This window comes from Dipodomys merriami, unplaced genomic scaffold (genome assembly GCF_024711535.1).
Source record: "Dipodomys merriami isolate MVZ:Mamm:240054 unplaced genomic scaffold, mDipMer1.0.p SCAF_2, whole genome shotgun sequence".
Classification (NCBI taxonomy): domain Eukaryota; kingdom Metazoa; phylum Chordata; class Mammalia; order Rodentia; family Heteromyidae; genus Dipodomys; species Dipodomys merriami.
The window spans coordinates 23,255,192-23,270,670 of NW_027203381.1; the positions used below are offsets into that span (position 1 = coordinate 23,255,192).

The following is a 15,479-nucleotide window of genomic DNA, read 5'->3' on the forward strand; positions in this document are numbered from 1 at the left end:
CATACTCTCCCAGACTATGAACCCACAGCTGTTAGCAGTATTATCTCTCCTCTCCCTTTCTCTTTTGCCATCACTACTGATCTTTCCCTCAGGGCCTACTTTCTGCTTTTTCTCCTGACAGCTAATTTTGTGCAAAAGTAATCTTAGGGTAAGGTGTTTGTGGTTGATAATAGCTCAATATTTTACCTCTCCTGTAGCTTTATTGCATTTTAATAGGAAGTTCCTGGAAATAAAATGGCTTATCTTCAACAGAGGGAATTAAACAGAAGGAGTGAAATTTGGGGCATCATAGCAGGCTAATGAGAAAGGTATTGTGGACAAAAAGGTCCTTTTCCCTCACTGCAGATTCTATCCCTATAGTCCATATTCTCTAGTATTGGCAAACAATGTTCATTCTATTTTAAGACCAAATATCAAGAAGTTGTTATGTCAGATAAAATTGACAGAGACTGGAAGGAAAAAGGAAAAAAAATATTGGAAGAATCTGCCAGGACATAGTTTTGTCCAAATATTTTGCTGCCATTAAAAACACAATTAGATAAATGGAATTGGCTATCTTTCCTTACAGTTGAACAACTTATATCATTATTATTCATACCCATTTTAAAAGTCAAACAGAAGCATATGCAAAACAATGACTCATGACCATGTAAGTAAAGAAACCCATCCTGATCAAGAAATGTATCTTAGTTTGGAGGTTTGTTTTGAATTTTATGTAAGTGAAAATATACCCCACAGTACCTATATCTGGCTTCTACCACCCAGTGCGTTGTTTCTAAGATTGAACCACGTTGCTTGTTGTGTGCAGTGGTTGCAAAGTAATCGGCTCTGTGATTGCATTAGAATTTATTTATTCACTATAATACTGATGACTTGTTGGCTACTTCTAACAGGAACAAAATGATAATGAAAATTCAATATATATTTAAAACCCATTAAAACCTGTAAAACTGTAATTGCAGTAGATTCCTGGCATTGCTAAGGGGTGATATCACTTATAATAATATGTTCTGATGGATTTTTTTTTTTGCTATGTAACACATGTGACAAAATTTGAGTGGTACCCATAGTAGCATTCGTTTGTTCCTCACATATATGTAGGACAACAATGTTTTTTGTCAGACTGTTACTTTTGTTGCTTCCCAAGCCAGAGGACTTCCTGGGGCCTATTAACCTAGTGACAATAGAAGCAAGACAAGCACCTGAGCCAGTCTTCATTTGTATGCTTCATGCTTCTGTTGAACATCACACATGGTAGACATCCATTAGCTAAGTCACATGGCAATCCCAGAGTTTGTGAAGAGAAAGAGAGAGATAGAGAGAGAGACAGAGACAGAGACAGAGAGAGGGAGGGAGGGAGGAAGGGAGGGAACACATTCTGTCTACCATGAGGTCACAACAAACATGCCCAGATATAATATTAGTAAAGAGCTGAAAACAATATTTCAAAATATGGCGTAGGTTATGGGTATGGTTGGCTTTGGTGCACAGCTACAAACCAGTTTCTACATTGGTTACACAATTTTTTTTTTACTGTGAAAATACTGTACAGAGGGGTTACAATTACATGGGCAAGATAACGAGTACATTTCTTTTCAAGCATTGTAGCCTCCAACTTTGTTTCCCTTTCCCTTTCCTTCACATCCTGCCCCCGCCCCGTGTCCCCACCCAACCCTCCTCCTGACCCCACCAAAGTTGAAAAGCTCGTTTTTGACATAACTAGTATATGTCTGAGTCAAGCAAAAAAGATCAGATAAGTTGATGTTAGGGAAATGAACCCTAAGATATGTATTCAAATGTTTTTTTTCTTTCATGCAATAGTTTCTAACACATTTATAAGATTATTTCTTTGTTGCTTTGTATGTCCCTCCCCCACAGTATAACCCCTGCTTTCACTATATTTGATGTTGTTATAATTTGTGGAGGGGAAGGGAAAAAACAAATCATTTAAATAGGGATACAGGTGCTTACACAATTTTATATCTCTCTTTACAGAGAATGTTCGGATGGTTCCACAAGTTCATCACTAACAGAATTTACCATTCTGTTAGGCAAATACTAGCATGGTTTTATTGTTTTAATTTGCTCTTTGTTGCTTGGTAATAAGGTCATACAAGTTTACTGAGTTACCGTCTGTTTAAAACACCTCTCTGTGATAAACTGTTTCCTACTATAACCATAGTCCATATTGACCCCTTTGAGTATGTTCTTCTGTTTCACTGAATAAGCACATCTCTTATTAAAATAGGGTATTACTGCCTAGATATTTTCATAAATTTCCTCCAAGATTATGAACTCAATGTGGGTAGATGCCAGTGCTGCATTTTTCAACATTGTAAACTCTGTGCTCATCAAAATGGGCACCACTGTTACACATTCCAATCTGTATTCAGTTATTATGGAATAATTGATAAATGTATTGATGTATAATTACATTTGCATCAGTACTGACTAAGCCATGACTTAATGTCTTTCTCAAGGGAAAATTCCAGTATTATTCAGTATATGTGCACACCCATGCAACATGTGATTTATCAAAACAATCCTCAGAGATAGGTATTAGAGTATATTATTTAAGCCTTTATGTTTTTGTTTTTTTGTTTTGTTTTGTTTTGTTTTTGGTGTCGGTTGTGGGGTCTGAACTCTGGGCCTGGACACTGTCCTTTAGTTCTTCAGCTCAAGGCTAGCTCTCTATCACTTGAGCCACAGCGCCACTTCCAGCTTTTTCTGCTTATGTGGTGCTGGGGAATTGAACCCAGGGCCTCATCAAGGCAAGCGCTCCACCACTGAGCCACCTTCCCAGCCGGCCTTTGTATTTTTGTTACCTTTAAAAACTTTTTTTGTTTGTCCTTAATTAGTATCTGAAGATATATACTAGGTCAGAATAAGAAAAAGAACTTCACTGAAATATCAATTATGTATTTTTTCAATTATGTATTTTTGAGATCAATATGAGATGCATTTGATTTTTGTAAGTTTTTTTAAAAAACTCATCTAGCAACCAAAGCTCTGATGTTTATTCCATCTATATATTTTATGGTATTAAATGACCCTGATTTTATAAGTAAGATATTTAAAAATAAGTAAATACATTTGTCTTGGAAAGTGATTCATTAAATTATTTTTAATAAAATATAATTTTAAAAAACTAATAAAAAATCATATAGTTGATGATTACCAAAAGTGTATTCATTCAAATCCTCTATGATTTGTTTTCTGGGACAATACCTTCGCATATGGGTAAGTACAAAGAGTGCAAGTGATTTAATTTTATTGTAGCTTAATTAATTAGAAACAATTACAGAAAAAAAATTGTAGTGGGGGGAGCAGTAAGACCACTCAGTCCGCGGTGAAAATGTAAAAGAGTTTATTGAGCGAAAAGTGCTGACCCGCCAGGACTGCCGCACCTGGAGCTGGGATCCCAGGAAACTGTCTGAGGGCAAGCCCACATTGCCTTTTAAGCATTTTGGGCTAGGGCAGGGAAAGGGGAAGGCTGGATGTTGGTTTTAGCCAATGATTGTTACCAGAAATGCCCAACTTAAGTTTAAATTTCCTGCCAAGGTTTTGCTGGTGGGAACCAGGGGAATAGATAGAACAAAGGGTGGTGATGGTTCTGCTGGGTTTAGGGCTCCTATTGCTCAGAAAACAGCAGAGAGTTACAGAGTGGCAGGGTTAGGGAGTTACAGAGTTACAATTACAGTTACTAGCTAAAGTAACGAGTAACCAAGGAAGTCTTATCCACAGCACACTTACATTTATATCTTAAAATCATTCATTATCCATTTCACACAATCCAAGTCAATTATCATATTCCATTTTTACATCCTCCACCAATCAAAATACAATAATGTTCCTTGGTTTGGGACTTGTTTAAGTACTCTTGTATGTACTGCTGCTGTATATATTTATAGAACACCTATCATTGACTAGCATGTAACATATGCATTTGACTAAGAAGGTTAATAGCTGACCAATAAGAACATATATAGTTATTGATAGATTAAAAGTGTTAGCATAGGCCTTTAGTATTTTCTTCTCAAAACATTCTCCTGGGGTAGGAGAATAAGGAAGATGTACTGTATGATAAGCAAGAGTCTCAAATATTCATATTTTGAGATACATTTTAAGGTGGTAGATGCCTCCAAGAACATGGTCCCACTGTGATTTTCTTTGTAAAGGAAACATCATGCAGCTGCTACCATTTCTGCTTGATAAACCTTTGTGTACATTTGGCCTCTTGCTTGGGAAGATAAATGAGCTCACTTCAGGGTTGGGTTTATAGGCAGATGATTGAAATTCAAGGAAGTGTTTATATGCATTCAGCAGAGAATTTCTAAGGGAACATTTCTGCATGGGTGGCCTCAAAGGGAGTTGATGAATGGAAAGTGAAAGAATGATTGTTTATGGAGAGGATATGAAAGGGATTAGTTTCTATGGAGGCCAGGCAGGTGACCTAGATTTCCTACACTGGAATGTATACACTGATGGACGCATTTTAAAAGAGAGGAGCAAAGAAGGGGGGAAAAAGCCTCAGATGGAGGACCTGACTAGTTTCCAGCCAATTCACATCAAGTCTCTTTGAAGCACTTTTCAGATCTCCACAGAAGCTTGTGTTTAATACTTGTTTCAGGGGCTGAGCTTATCTAAGGCTTAGATAATCACGCAGAGCTCTTGCTTGATTACTCAGCATGTCCCTGGCCTCAGTAGGTTCTGCTCTGGGTCTTTGAGTTTCAATAAACAAACACAGAATTTGAAAAGCTCACTTATCATCATCAGGTCACTGAGCCCTTTTCATAGTTATTCTTATTTCTCTGTGAAATTTAAAAATGCAAGTAATTTCGCATGATTTCTCTTTTATGACAGAAACACCACTGAAAGTACAGAGAGCAGCTGGATAGAAAATAGAAAAAACTTATATGATTGGCTATATGCCAAATGTGCTTCTGTGTGTGTGTGTGTGTGTGTGTGTGTGTGTGTGTGTGTGTGTGTGTGTGTATACGCATGCACATGTAGGTTTTCCTATTGCCAGCAAGCAAAAGTATGGGATATGAAAGTATTCATCACTGTGCTCCAACAAAGATACTCTTACTTTTGGTCGTTCCTACTTTGTAAATCCAGAAATTTTAGAAATGATTCATTTATTGGTTTGTGGCTTATGAACGTTGACTGACTTGTGTCCAAATCAGATGATGTTCAAATCACTTTAGGTCAGGCAGTGACAGCTGTTTTTGTTGCTTTTGTTTTATTCTTGCTTTTGGTGTGCAATATAGATATTAGAAGGAAAAATGCAGACTGGGAATGTATCTCCAGGATGAAAAAAGTTCAAGAGTGTACACTCATTGTACATGTCATTTTTTAAATTATCTTTGAGTGGTTGTACAAGGGGATTCATTGTACATATTAAAACAGGTAGAAATGTGTAAAGGAGGCTTGCTATGTACAGAAGGTATGTGTATGTAAATGAAAACTTCCAGAGCTCTATCCAATGTGTCAGGCCCAGACAACTCTCTATTCATCATCTTCTCTCAAAAAACGCAATGATATGACAAAATATTTTCCCACATTGAACCTGTGGTTACCTTTCTGCTTTTCCTCTCTCAGGCAATGTCACAACTCTCCTATTACAAATGTCAGAAATTTGAAGAATTCTCCAATACTTTTCTCTTTCCCAGGTCCCACATCTAATCAGTCATTAATGCTGATTCTAATTATCTTGGAGATCTTTCTAATGGAGTCCATCCTCAAACATCACCAAGGTCTCTATCTTGTCTCACTAGACTATCAAATATCTCTTTGATCTTTTCCCTATGTTTCTTACAGCCTTTCACTTATTCATCATATTTCAAATGGCATAAGCATTCTACACATGACTCCCTTATGATAGCATTATAACATCCAGATTTATTAATAGCAATGCCACATTTAATATTTACTAAATAATGCACATGGACATTCTGCTTTATAGCTTCTAGACATTGTCTAGTTAAATCCTCTGAACAGTGCCATGAATGAAATACAAACATTGTCACATTTGACAAATCAACATTTAGTGATATGAAGAGATATTTTTTTAATCAAAAAAAACAGCAGTGGTGGAAACAGAGTTTAAACTCACTCAGTGTAAGATCAGATGCTTCTCTCACAAGCAAAACCATATTCTCTTTAATAAATTACAGTTAATCTTTTAAACTTGATCAGTGTTCTCTTCTCTAAAGCCTACTGATTAGCCAAACTAAAATTATGTTGTTTGCTATTTCTTATTTAATATCTGGAATTCTAGCTTTCATTTTTACTTCTCTCATCTTGTTTTTACACTGAATAACTTCTACTCAGGGTTGAAATTAAGATTAAGAAATAAAATAAAAATAAATAAATGATCAGCACCATGGGATTGTCACTGTATGACAACTGGTTACATAAAAACTAGAAATAAGAAAAGTATAGGCAACAAGTTAGGACAACAATGATCCTCACAATTTTTATGTGGGAATGAAAAATGTTTTAGAAAATGTGGAATCATTTAGCAGATTCTTATAAAATGTATACATGAAATAATCACTTTAACCACAAATTTCACTCCAAAGAACATTCCCATAATACTAAACTGATATTACTGTCTAAAAACATTAATTTCAACACTAATCATAATAGCTAACCTTGTGAGCAACCCATGTGTATATAAATGAGTAAAGTATGATTTTATACATATTATCAAATATTACTCAGCCATCAAAAAGAATGGATTACTGATATATGGTTATTATTACACTTACATCATCATATTCTTTATCTGTTTAGTGAAAGAAGCTAGATGTAAATTGTTGTGCATTCTCTGATTCTACTTATGCAATATATTTTATTTAGTTTACTTTTATTAAGAGCATTAGTCCTTTTTTTCTACCATTACTTTTTTGCCTGTCTGTGATTTTGGTGTTGTATGGAAAAGATACAACTAGAACAAATAACATAAAGCTTCTTGCTGCTTTATCTTATTTATATGTTTTGATACTATATTCACATTTTCATTTTACTTTGAGTTTGACTGCAAAATCTACTACATTCACTTTGTATGTTCAGTTTTCCATATTTAAATAAGAACTCTGTCTTGTGTTTTTCAGAAGATGCTTATAAGACACAGGTCAGGATTGACAATGAACCAGCCTATTTGGACATCTTGGACACTGCTGGACAGGTCAGTGATTTTCTTAACTCTTTCTAGTTACTGAGACTACTATGCTGCAACCTCATACACTCTACCATAATTGAGGTATATTTAACCCTTAAAACAGAGGAACAAACTTGCAAGAATAGTCAAAAAGCAAATATAAAAATGTGCTTTTTTACTTATTGCATACTAGAAGTATGTTCTCTCTCAGTGTATGAATGAAAAAGTGTACAGATGATAATATTGCCAATAAAGTTGTTCTAAAATAATATATAAAATTTTGCTCAGATATCCTAGACTCTAATGGAATCATGAGTTTTATTGGATCACTGAAGATTAACATTAAAAGGAAAATCTTTTCAACAAATAGGTTCACAGTACCACAGTTAGGAACAAGAATGATGTATGTGATATAAAAGTGAATATAGATTATTAAACAATAACTATAAGTGAAATATGAGGAAGAGTTATATATGAAAAATAGTTTAAAACCGTCTAAGAGCTTGTTATATTTTGAAAGAAAGTTAACGTTTCATTTAGCTTAATGTTTCCAAAGAATCAAGTTAAAAATAAATCATATATTAAGAGAAAGAGAGAGCAAAAGAAAGAATAAAATAAAAACTAAGTGAAGAGTATTCACACCTAAGGCAAATATATTTGCTTATTATAACATCAGGCAAAGACCCTATTTTTAAAAACGTATTATTTTTTCCAAGTCTTTCCACTTTCTAACAAATGTGGCAATGCCATTCTTTCTGATGGAGGCATAGAATTCATACACACACACACACACACACATTTTCTTGATCCATTTATTTACTGAGGGGCATCCGATTGGTTCCATATCTTAGCTATGGTGAATAATGCTGCGATAAACATAGTCTGCTGGTAAACATAGTGCTGGTAGCCTTGTTTGTGATCAGTTGGGTAAATGCCTAAAAGTGAGATTGCTGGGTCATAGGGAAGCTCTATGTATTGCTTCCCAAAGTGGTTGAACAAGTTTACATTCCCACCAACAATGCAGTAGGATTCCCTTTTGGTCACATCCTCTCTAGCATCTGTGTTATTAGATTTCCTGATGGCCATTCTCACTGGGGTGAGATGGAATATTAAGTGAAGTAAGCCAGACTCAAAGAAACACAGGTCCCATGTTTTTCCTTATCTACAATAGCTAGTATATGTCTAGGCAAGCAAAAGAGGTCAAAAGCAATGTACATATGACCATATAATGCGATGCTAATGAAATGAACCCCATGATAGGTACACAAGAGGTTTTATCTTTGTTGCTGTTCTTTTTAATATACTTATAATGTACTATGTGATTTTTTTTGTTTCTTTGTTTGTTCTTCCCCCATGTTACAACCCCTGTTGTCACTGTATTTGATTCCAGCGTCTTGCATCATGTATATACATTTTTTAACTTGGGGAAAGGAAGGGATATAACACAATTGTTAAATAAGGATACAAGATGACCCATTGTAACAATGAGATGTACAAGACACTATGATGAAAACAAACTATACAACTTCAGTGTGGAAGGAGGAGTTGGGGAAGTGGAGAGGGAAGAGATGGTAGGGGAAAAATAAAGGAGGGTGTAACAATGCTCAATAGGAAATGTACTCATTACCTTGCTCATGTAACTATAGCCCCTCTGTACACTATCTTTACAATAAAATATATATTAAGAAAAAATGTATTATTAAGGTATAAATCTGCCATTTGGAAAATAAAAGTCATGAAAAGTATTTCAAAATTCCTTTTTGTAATATTAAAACAAAGATGGGTAAATAAAAAAATCTATAAAATAATCTAAATCCAAAACTGTATAGAATGAGAGGTTTAAATACATCTTTGTCAACACTTTGTCAATAGATTTAAAACCATAATTTGTAAACTTAAGTAGAAAAATGATGTATGTCATATAACTCATGTATCTTTTCATATACACATGCTTACATTTTTGTTGAAATTTTTCATAATTTCTAACAATATAGCAAGATGGAAAAAGGATTTACAATTTAACTTCCTGATTCATTTTGTAATTTTTTAATATGTTTAAGCAAGTAGTTATCTCTTTAGGAGAAGAAGGTATAACCTGAAATAGGGAAGAGCTGCAATGTAAACTTCAGCTATAACTATAATGATTCATATTACATCAAAGTTATGATTATATGTAAGTTATTATTAATACTTGAAAATCTAGGTCACGATAATGTACCTTTTATTATATAATTTTCCTTTGTAATTAAAGATTTGGTAAGGGGCTGAGAAGGTAGCTCAGTGGTAGAGTGCTTGCCTTGTATGCATGAGGCCCTGGGTTCGATTCCTCAGCACCACAAAAGCAGAAAAAGCAAGAAGTGTCCAGGCCAAGAGTTTAGGCCCCATAGCTGGCAAAAAAAAGAGAAGATTTTGTAATATTAGTATGGAGTTTTAGCTCAATGATAGAGTATAGAGTACTTGTCTGGCATAAACCCAAACAATAAAAACCTGTGTTTTAATCCCAAACAATAAAAAAATGTATATTTTTGTCCATTACAGATGACTGCTTAAAATAATTGTAGTAATATTGAAAAGGTCACTGGAAATAGAAATTTCTATGTTTATGAATTGCATAAAAACTATTTGAAATTCATTTATTTAAAAACTCAGTTGTGAGCTGGGCGCCAGTGGCTCATGCCTGTATTCCTTGATACTCAGGAGGCTTAGATCTGAGGATCATGGTTCAAAGCCAGCTTGTCAGGAAAAGTTTGTGAGACTCTTATCTCCAATAAACCACCAGAAAACCAGAAATGGTGCTGTGGCTCAAGTGGTAGAGCACTCACCTTGAGCTGAAGAGCTCAAGGACTGTGCCCAGGCCCAGAGTTCAAGCCACACAACCAACAACGAAAACAAAAAACTCATTTGTTTCCAAGGACATTCAAATAATAAACTCACGAGAGAAAAGAATTGAAGCCATTATGGGATTTAGATCTTTGTTTTTAAAGGAACCTCTCATCAAAGTCTAAGTACTCTGATTTTTCAGGGGAATTGTATACCTAACTGAAAGAAAATTGAGTGTTAGAGGTTACATTTTAATCAGCATTAATAAGGTATTTATAATTACTGAAATTCTCAAGTCAGGCTATTTTCAGAAATAGTAAAAAATTCAACATTGAAAATAACCAGAATCATGCTTTTGGAGAAAGTGAAAGCATGCAATCCTTGAATATTCACCCAGACTGCAATATTTATGTAGATAAGACTGGTCCTAACTATGGCAAGCTGAGTATCCAGTAGACCTTCCACCTTCATTGATAATGGGCTTAGTCAGGTTATGACTGGAGCCATGGGAATTCAGACAGATTATAGAGAGCCTATAAATTTTGGGCCAAGGTCTTTGGTGGTTCTGGGGGTGCTCCTATATTTCCCCAACCTTTAAGTGGCCCTTTGTCCCCAGAAAATGATCCAACATGTTGAACAAATCCAAATTAATTCCAAAAAATGATTAAAGTTGGGCCCCAAAATCATGAAGAGTTGGAAGAGATGTGGCAGCATAATGAAAGGTGGCATTGATCAGGAGGCACTGTATTCATTATCTAACATATATAATTGAAATCCCTTTGTAAGATCATTTAATTAAAGAGAATCATGAACACTTAGTGGCTATAAGAGTCTATGTTGAATTTCTTTTTCATACAGTAATATTATCACAATAACTAATTGATAAAACCTAACTTGACTTCAGTATAGCATGGGCAATAATATTTATCTAAGAAGTGAAGAATGAAAAAGAAATCTTGGAATTTATGCCATGTTAAGTACTGAGAATATTACAAACATACAATGAAAAAGATAAAGCTATTAATTTGTATATCATTAAATATTTTTCAAAGCAAGCCAAACATAAGCAGGTGTACATAAGGCTAAGCAGATGGTGATTGCTGGCTTCCAAATTATTATTAAATCTTCACGTGCAAGATGTGGTCTTTGAAGTTGATTTAATGGAGCTGATGACCCTATATGGAACAGGAGAAACACCACTTATTTTCTTTTTAATAATGACAACTTGTTTGCATTTGATACTATTAACATTTAAATATTTTTAAACATTTACCAAACCTTCAGTCAGCCTCAGGGTTAGATAGAAAAGCCGTTGTTAATGTCAACTGAGACTTTTTGAATGTCATGCCATACAAATAAGAGAAGTGACTCGCTTAGAGGGAGTATTTATTGGAGGCCAAGTCCTAACCTGATTCGTGCTCTGCTTGTGTTTGTATGACCCATTGCATGTCTCATGACTGATACATATGATGAATGACAGAATAACAAAACGAAAGCATAATGTATTTATTTAACCAGTTTTTTTTGACATAGAGACTTCCCATGAACATCTGAATACCCAGGAAACATTTGCTTAAGTTTGAAGATGAATGCCTGGCCATGTCAAATATGATTAGACAAAAGAGGGCATGACCTATTGGAATAAACTGAGGAGAATTTTGCTAGGCCTGTTTACTCTTTTTGGCCTCTCAGAACTACATTCATTTTCTTTGGAATAGGACAGGTTATTGTCACATGAACATTTTCAAACAAGAGGGGGCTAGACAAGGTCACATATCTCTTTTTTTCCCCTTATTTCAAAGCAGACAGCCTTTGGGAAGTTAATTATATTTTACCAGGTGGGTTGCAGCAAGAATTTGAAGGATTCCTTTTCATAGTTTCCTTCTGGCCCTAGACTATCTCCTTGGAAAGTTTATACTACTCAGTAACTAAATGTAATATTACGTGATCATCAAGGTTAAGTGATTTATGTAAGGCCATACAGCATGCGGTAAAGCTGGTTGTGAATAGATAGCATCCACATTTGCATTCAAGCTCTTATATACTTCACTCATTTTTTAAAATCTCATATTATGTACCCAGGACTGCCAAAGATAAAAGATTTCTGAATAAAACAAAATATCATTTCTGCAGTAGGAGGAAACTAATTAAAAATCATAGCAAATTGTGGTAAAGACTCTGTTAGAAGTATTCAAATGCTCCTAATCATTTATATGGTATTTCTCAACAAAGAAAAGTGTTTTTTTTTTAAATAAAAGTCTCACAATATAGCTGTAGTAAATTTAATTTAATTATAGATATGTCAAATCATAGCAATTCTTCTAGACATAATCAAAGTAGTTCTCCAAATACAGCAAGAATCTTTACTTGACATGCCATTATATTGAGCCATTAACTCTTCTATTTCTGTGATTGCCTCCAACCTGGCTGGAGCCAGGATGAAATCATTATGGAACAATGAGAATTGTAGTTGTTATGTAGTTTATTTGCTACCAACTCCACATTCAAATCAAGTTCTGTAGCCAATCTGAACCTAACTTCCTCATTTGTGAAATCACAAAATTAGATTTGATCTCCCTTGTGTCTTCCTGATTTTTTTAAAAAATTATGATTTTTAAAAACTTTCTCCTAGCCTCCTATGTACATAATGTTCCTATAGAAGAAGTTTTAATTGCTTTTTAGCCCTCAGACTTTAAAAAATATATATCTTTTAATGTTTGTGGATTATTCTTAGAGACTTTAGGACATAATCTGCTCTTGAAAAAATCATTTCATTCCATATGTTTGTCCCATGTTTTATGGTCATAGAACACAAAAGTTGGACTAGTGTTTTCCTGGACTAAAAATAAAATTTAAAGCTAGTTAAGACAGCTGTTCACTAAATGTATCTTGTGTTCACACACAGGCAGAAATTTTCAGTCATCTTTTATTGCATTTTGATATTTTTGGTTATTTGGTAGCTGCTGATTAAGAAATCTTAATAGACTTCAAAGGGGTGAGAAGTCGGGTGTCAGTGGCTTAAGCCTGTCATCCTAGCAACTCAGGAGGGAGAGATCTGAGATTTCAAACCTGCCTAGCCCAGTCAAGAAAACCCTGGAGACTTTTATCTCCTATAAAAGCTATTCAAAGAAAAGCTGAAAGTAGAGTTGTGGCTCAAGTAGAGTGTTAGCCTTGAATATAGAAAAGTTCTGAGACAGCTCTCTTAGGCCTGAGTTCAAGCCCAAGAACCTCCCGCATGCACATGCATGCAGGCTCGCATACGCACACACACACACACACACACACACACACACACACACACACACACACACACACACACACACAAACACACAGAGAGTATATGTATTCAAATGTTTTTTTTCTTTCACACGATTGTTTCTAACACATTTATAAGACCATTTCTTTGTTGCTTTGTATGTCCCTCCCCCACAGTATAACTCCTGCTTTCACTGTATTTGATGTTGGTATAATTTGTGGAGGGGAAGGGAAAAAACAAATCGTTTAAATAGGGATACAGGTGGTCCCATTGCAACAATGAGATGTACAAATCGTTATGTCGAAAACAAACTTTACAACTTTGGTGGAGGGGAGTAGAGTGGGGGAGGATGGGAAGGGATGGGAAGGGGAAACAAAGGCGGAGGCTACAATGCTTGATAAGAAATGTACTCATTATCTTGCCCGTGTAATTGTAACCCCTCTGTACAGTATTTTCACAATAAAAAAAGAGAATGTTTTCACTCTTCTATATGCCAAGAATTTTTCCAATTGATTGCTTTACATCTGAATACAAGAAAAGTTTTTTTTCTTTCTACATTCCACTCCAATGTGCTTCCTGTGAGTAAAAATCATGTAAGTGCCATCATACCTTACATATTCCTTTCATGTACTCCTTAAAGTCATACAATACAGAACTCATGTAATCCCTTGAAAAGTAAGGCATGTTTCAAGAATCTATTGTAATCTAAAACTAAGTGCCTAAATGACTTACCACACAAAGTTATACATATCAGAAAAAATGTAAAGACAACTAACAGAGAGATATTTTAAAGTATATTTTTAAGATATATCTGTGGGATTTTTTGGTTTTTTATTTCCAGAGGAAAGTTAGCTATATTTTCTCCTGAGTTGATGAAACTTGTCATAGCATTTAATCTAAGGAAAATGGGCCAGTGCGTTAGTCCATTGGATTGAGTCTGAGATGCTTGGAAATAATTCATTATTAATCATTCTTCAAATAAGGTGGCCACAAATTTTATTTTTCAAGGATATCCCTTGTTGTAGCATGCTTTAAGGATTTAATGCTAGTAAATTCTCTCTTTAGCATTGCTTTTCATTCGAAAATGACAACTTCTGTAGACATCTAAATTTCAAGCAAGTAATTATCCCTCTTGATCCAAAAAGAAATAGCACTGTGATTTAAAATTCAAAGGGAAAATAAATAACTACGGTTAGTAGTAACAGAACAACTATTTTTGTAGATGAACTCAAAATAATTTCACAAAAGAATGTTTGTATGCTATTTATGAACTCTTGTAGAACAAAGAAGACAGTAGTTTTTATTTTTATTTTATCTCATATTAGGGTCACATGAAAATGCTGATTATACTTTTTTTCACCCTTGGATTTTTAGAAGCCAAAATTTCAGAAACAGGAGTGTAGAAAGAAGTAAAGATGTTATAGTAAATCTAACAATTCAATTTGTGAATAACAAAAAATAATTTTAAAATAAAAGATAAAATACAAAAAATATTTTAGGGCCTGAGAATGTAGCTTATCATTAGTTCCTTTGTCTAATGAAATAAGACTTCAGTTTGATGCCCCTTACCACAAAAGCAAAACAAAAGAAAACCAATATAGGCATCTAATTCTTAGACAATATGAAGAAAAGGTAGGTATTTCTGCCACTGGATCCAATCCTAATTTTCTTAACATTGCTATTGTTAAAAGTAATCAATGTAATTTAATTTTCTGATAGAGAATATAGTGGTTTAAAGTTTCACTAAGATAACAAGTGTGCCCAATAGGTAAATCTTCCTTTTGATTCTGCTGCAGAACTAGCAACATCCTTAGCTGGGAAAGATTTATGACAATGAATCTTGAATACCAATAACATTGAATACCAATATGAAGCCAATGACAACATCCTTAGTTTATTTGAAAGTCAACTATGTAAGAATCTATGTCTATACCTACCTGTGTGTCTGTGTTCATTTCACATTCTTAAAATGAATAATTAAATAACCATAAGTTTATAATACTGGATTGAAGGATATCAATACAAAAATAAAATGACTGATGTCCTTTGTCATAAGGAATTTACCCTTTTATTCTTGCACACACTAAGAATGAAAACCTAAACTGAAGGAAAACAATGTTGTTTCATTTCCACAATTTTAATCTTTTCACTTTTTTAGCGTCATCTCATATTGAATTTCATTATCAAAAACCTCCTTTAAGCATCTAATTACTTAACAGTGCAATATGCAGAACATTA

The 15,479-nt window shown here is 34.3% G+C and overlaps 1 protein-coding gene across 1 annotated transcript in view; it reads left to right on the plus strand.

Annotated features, from left to right (window-relative positions):
* The window catches only part of Rit2 (Ras like without CAAX 2), a 305,476-nt gene that overhangs the window by 100,289 nt on the left and 189,708 nt on the right, over nt 1-15,479 (plus strand). The window contains exon 3 of the mRNA XM_070028640.1: nt 7,119-7,192. Coding sequence (XP_069884741.1) covers nt 7,119-7,192 — 74 coding nt within the window. The remainder of the gene's footprint in view (nt 1-7,118; nt 7,193-15,479) is intronic.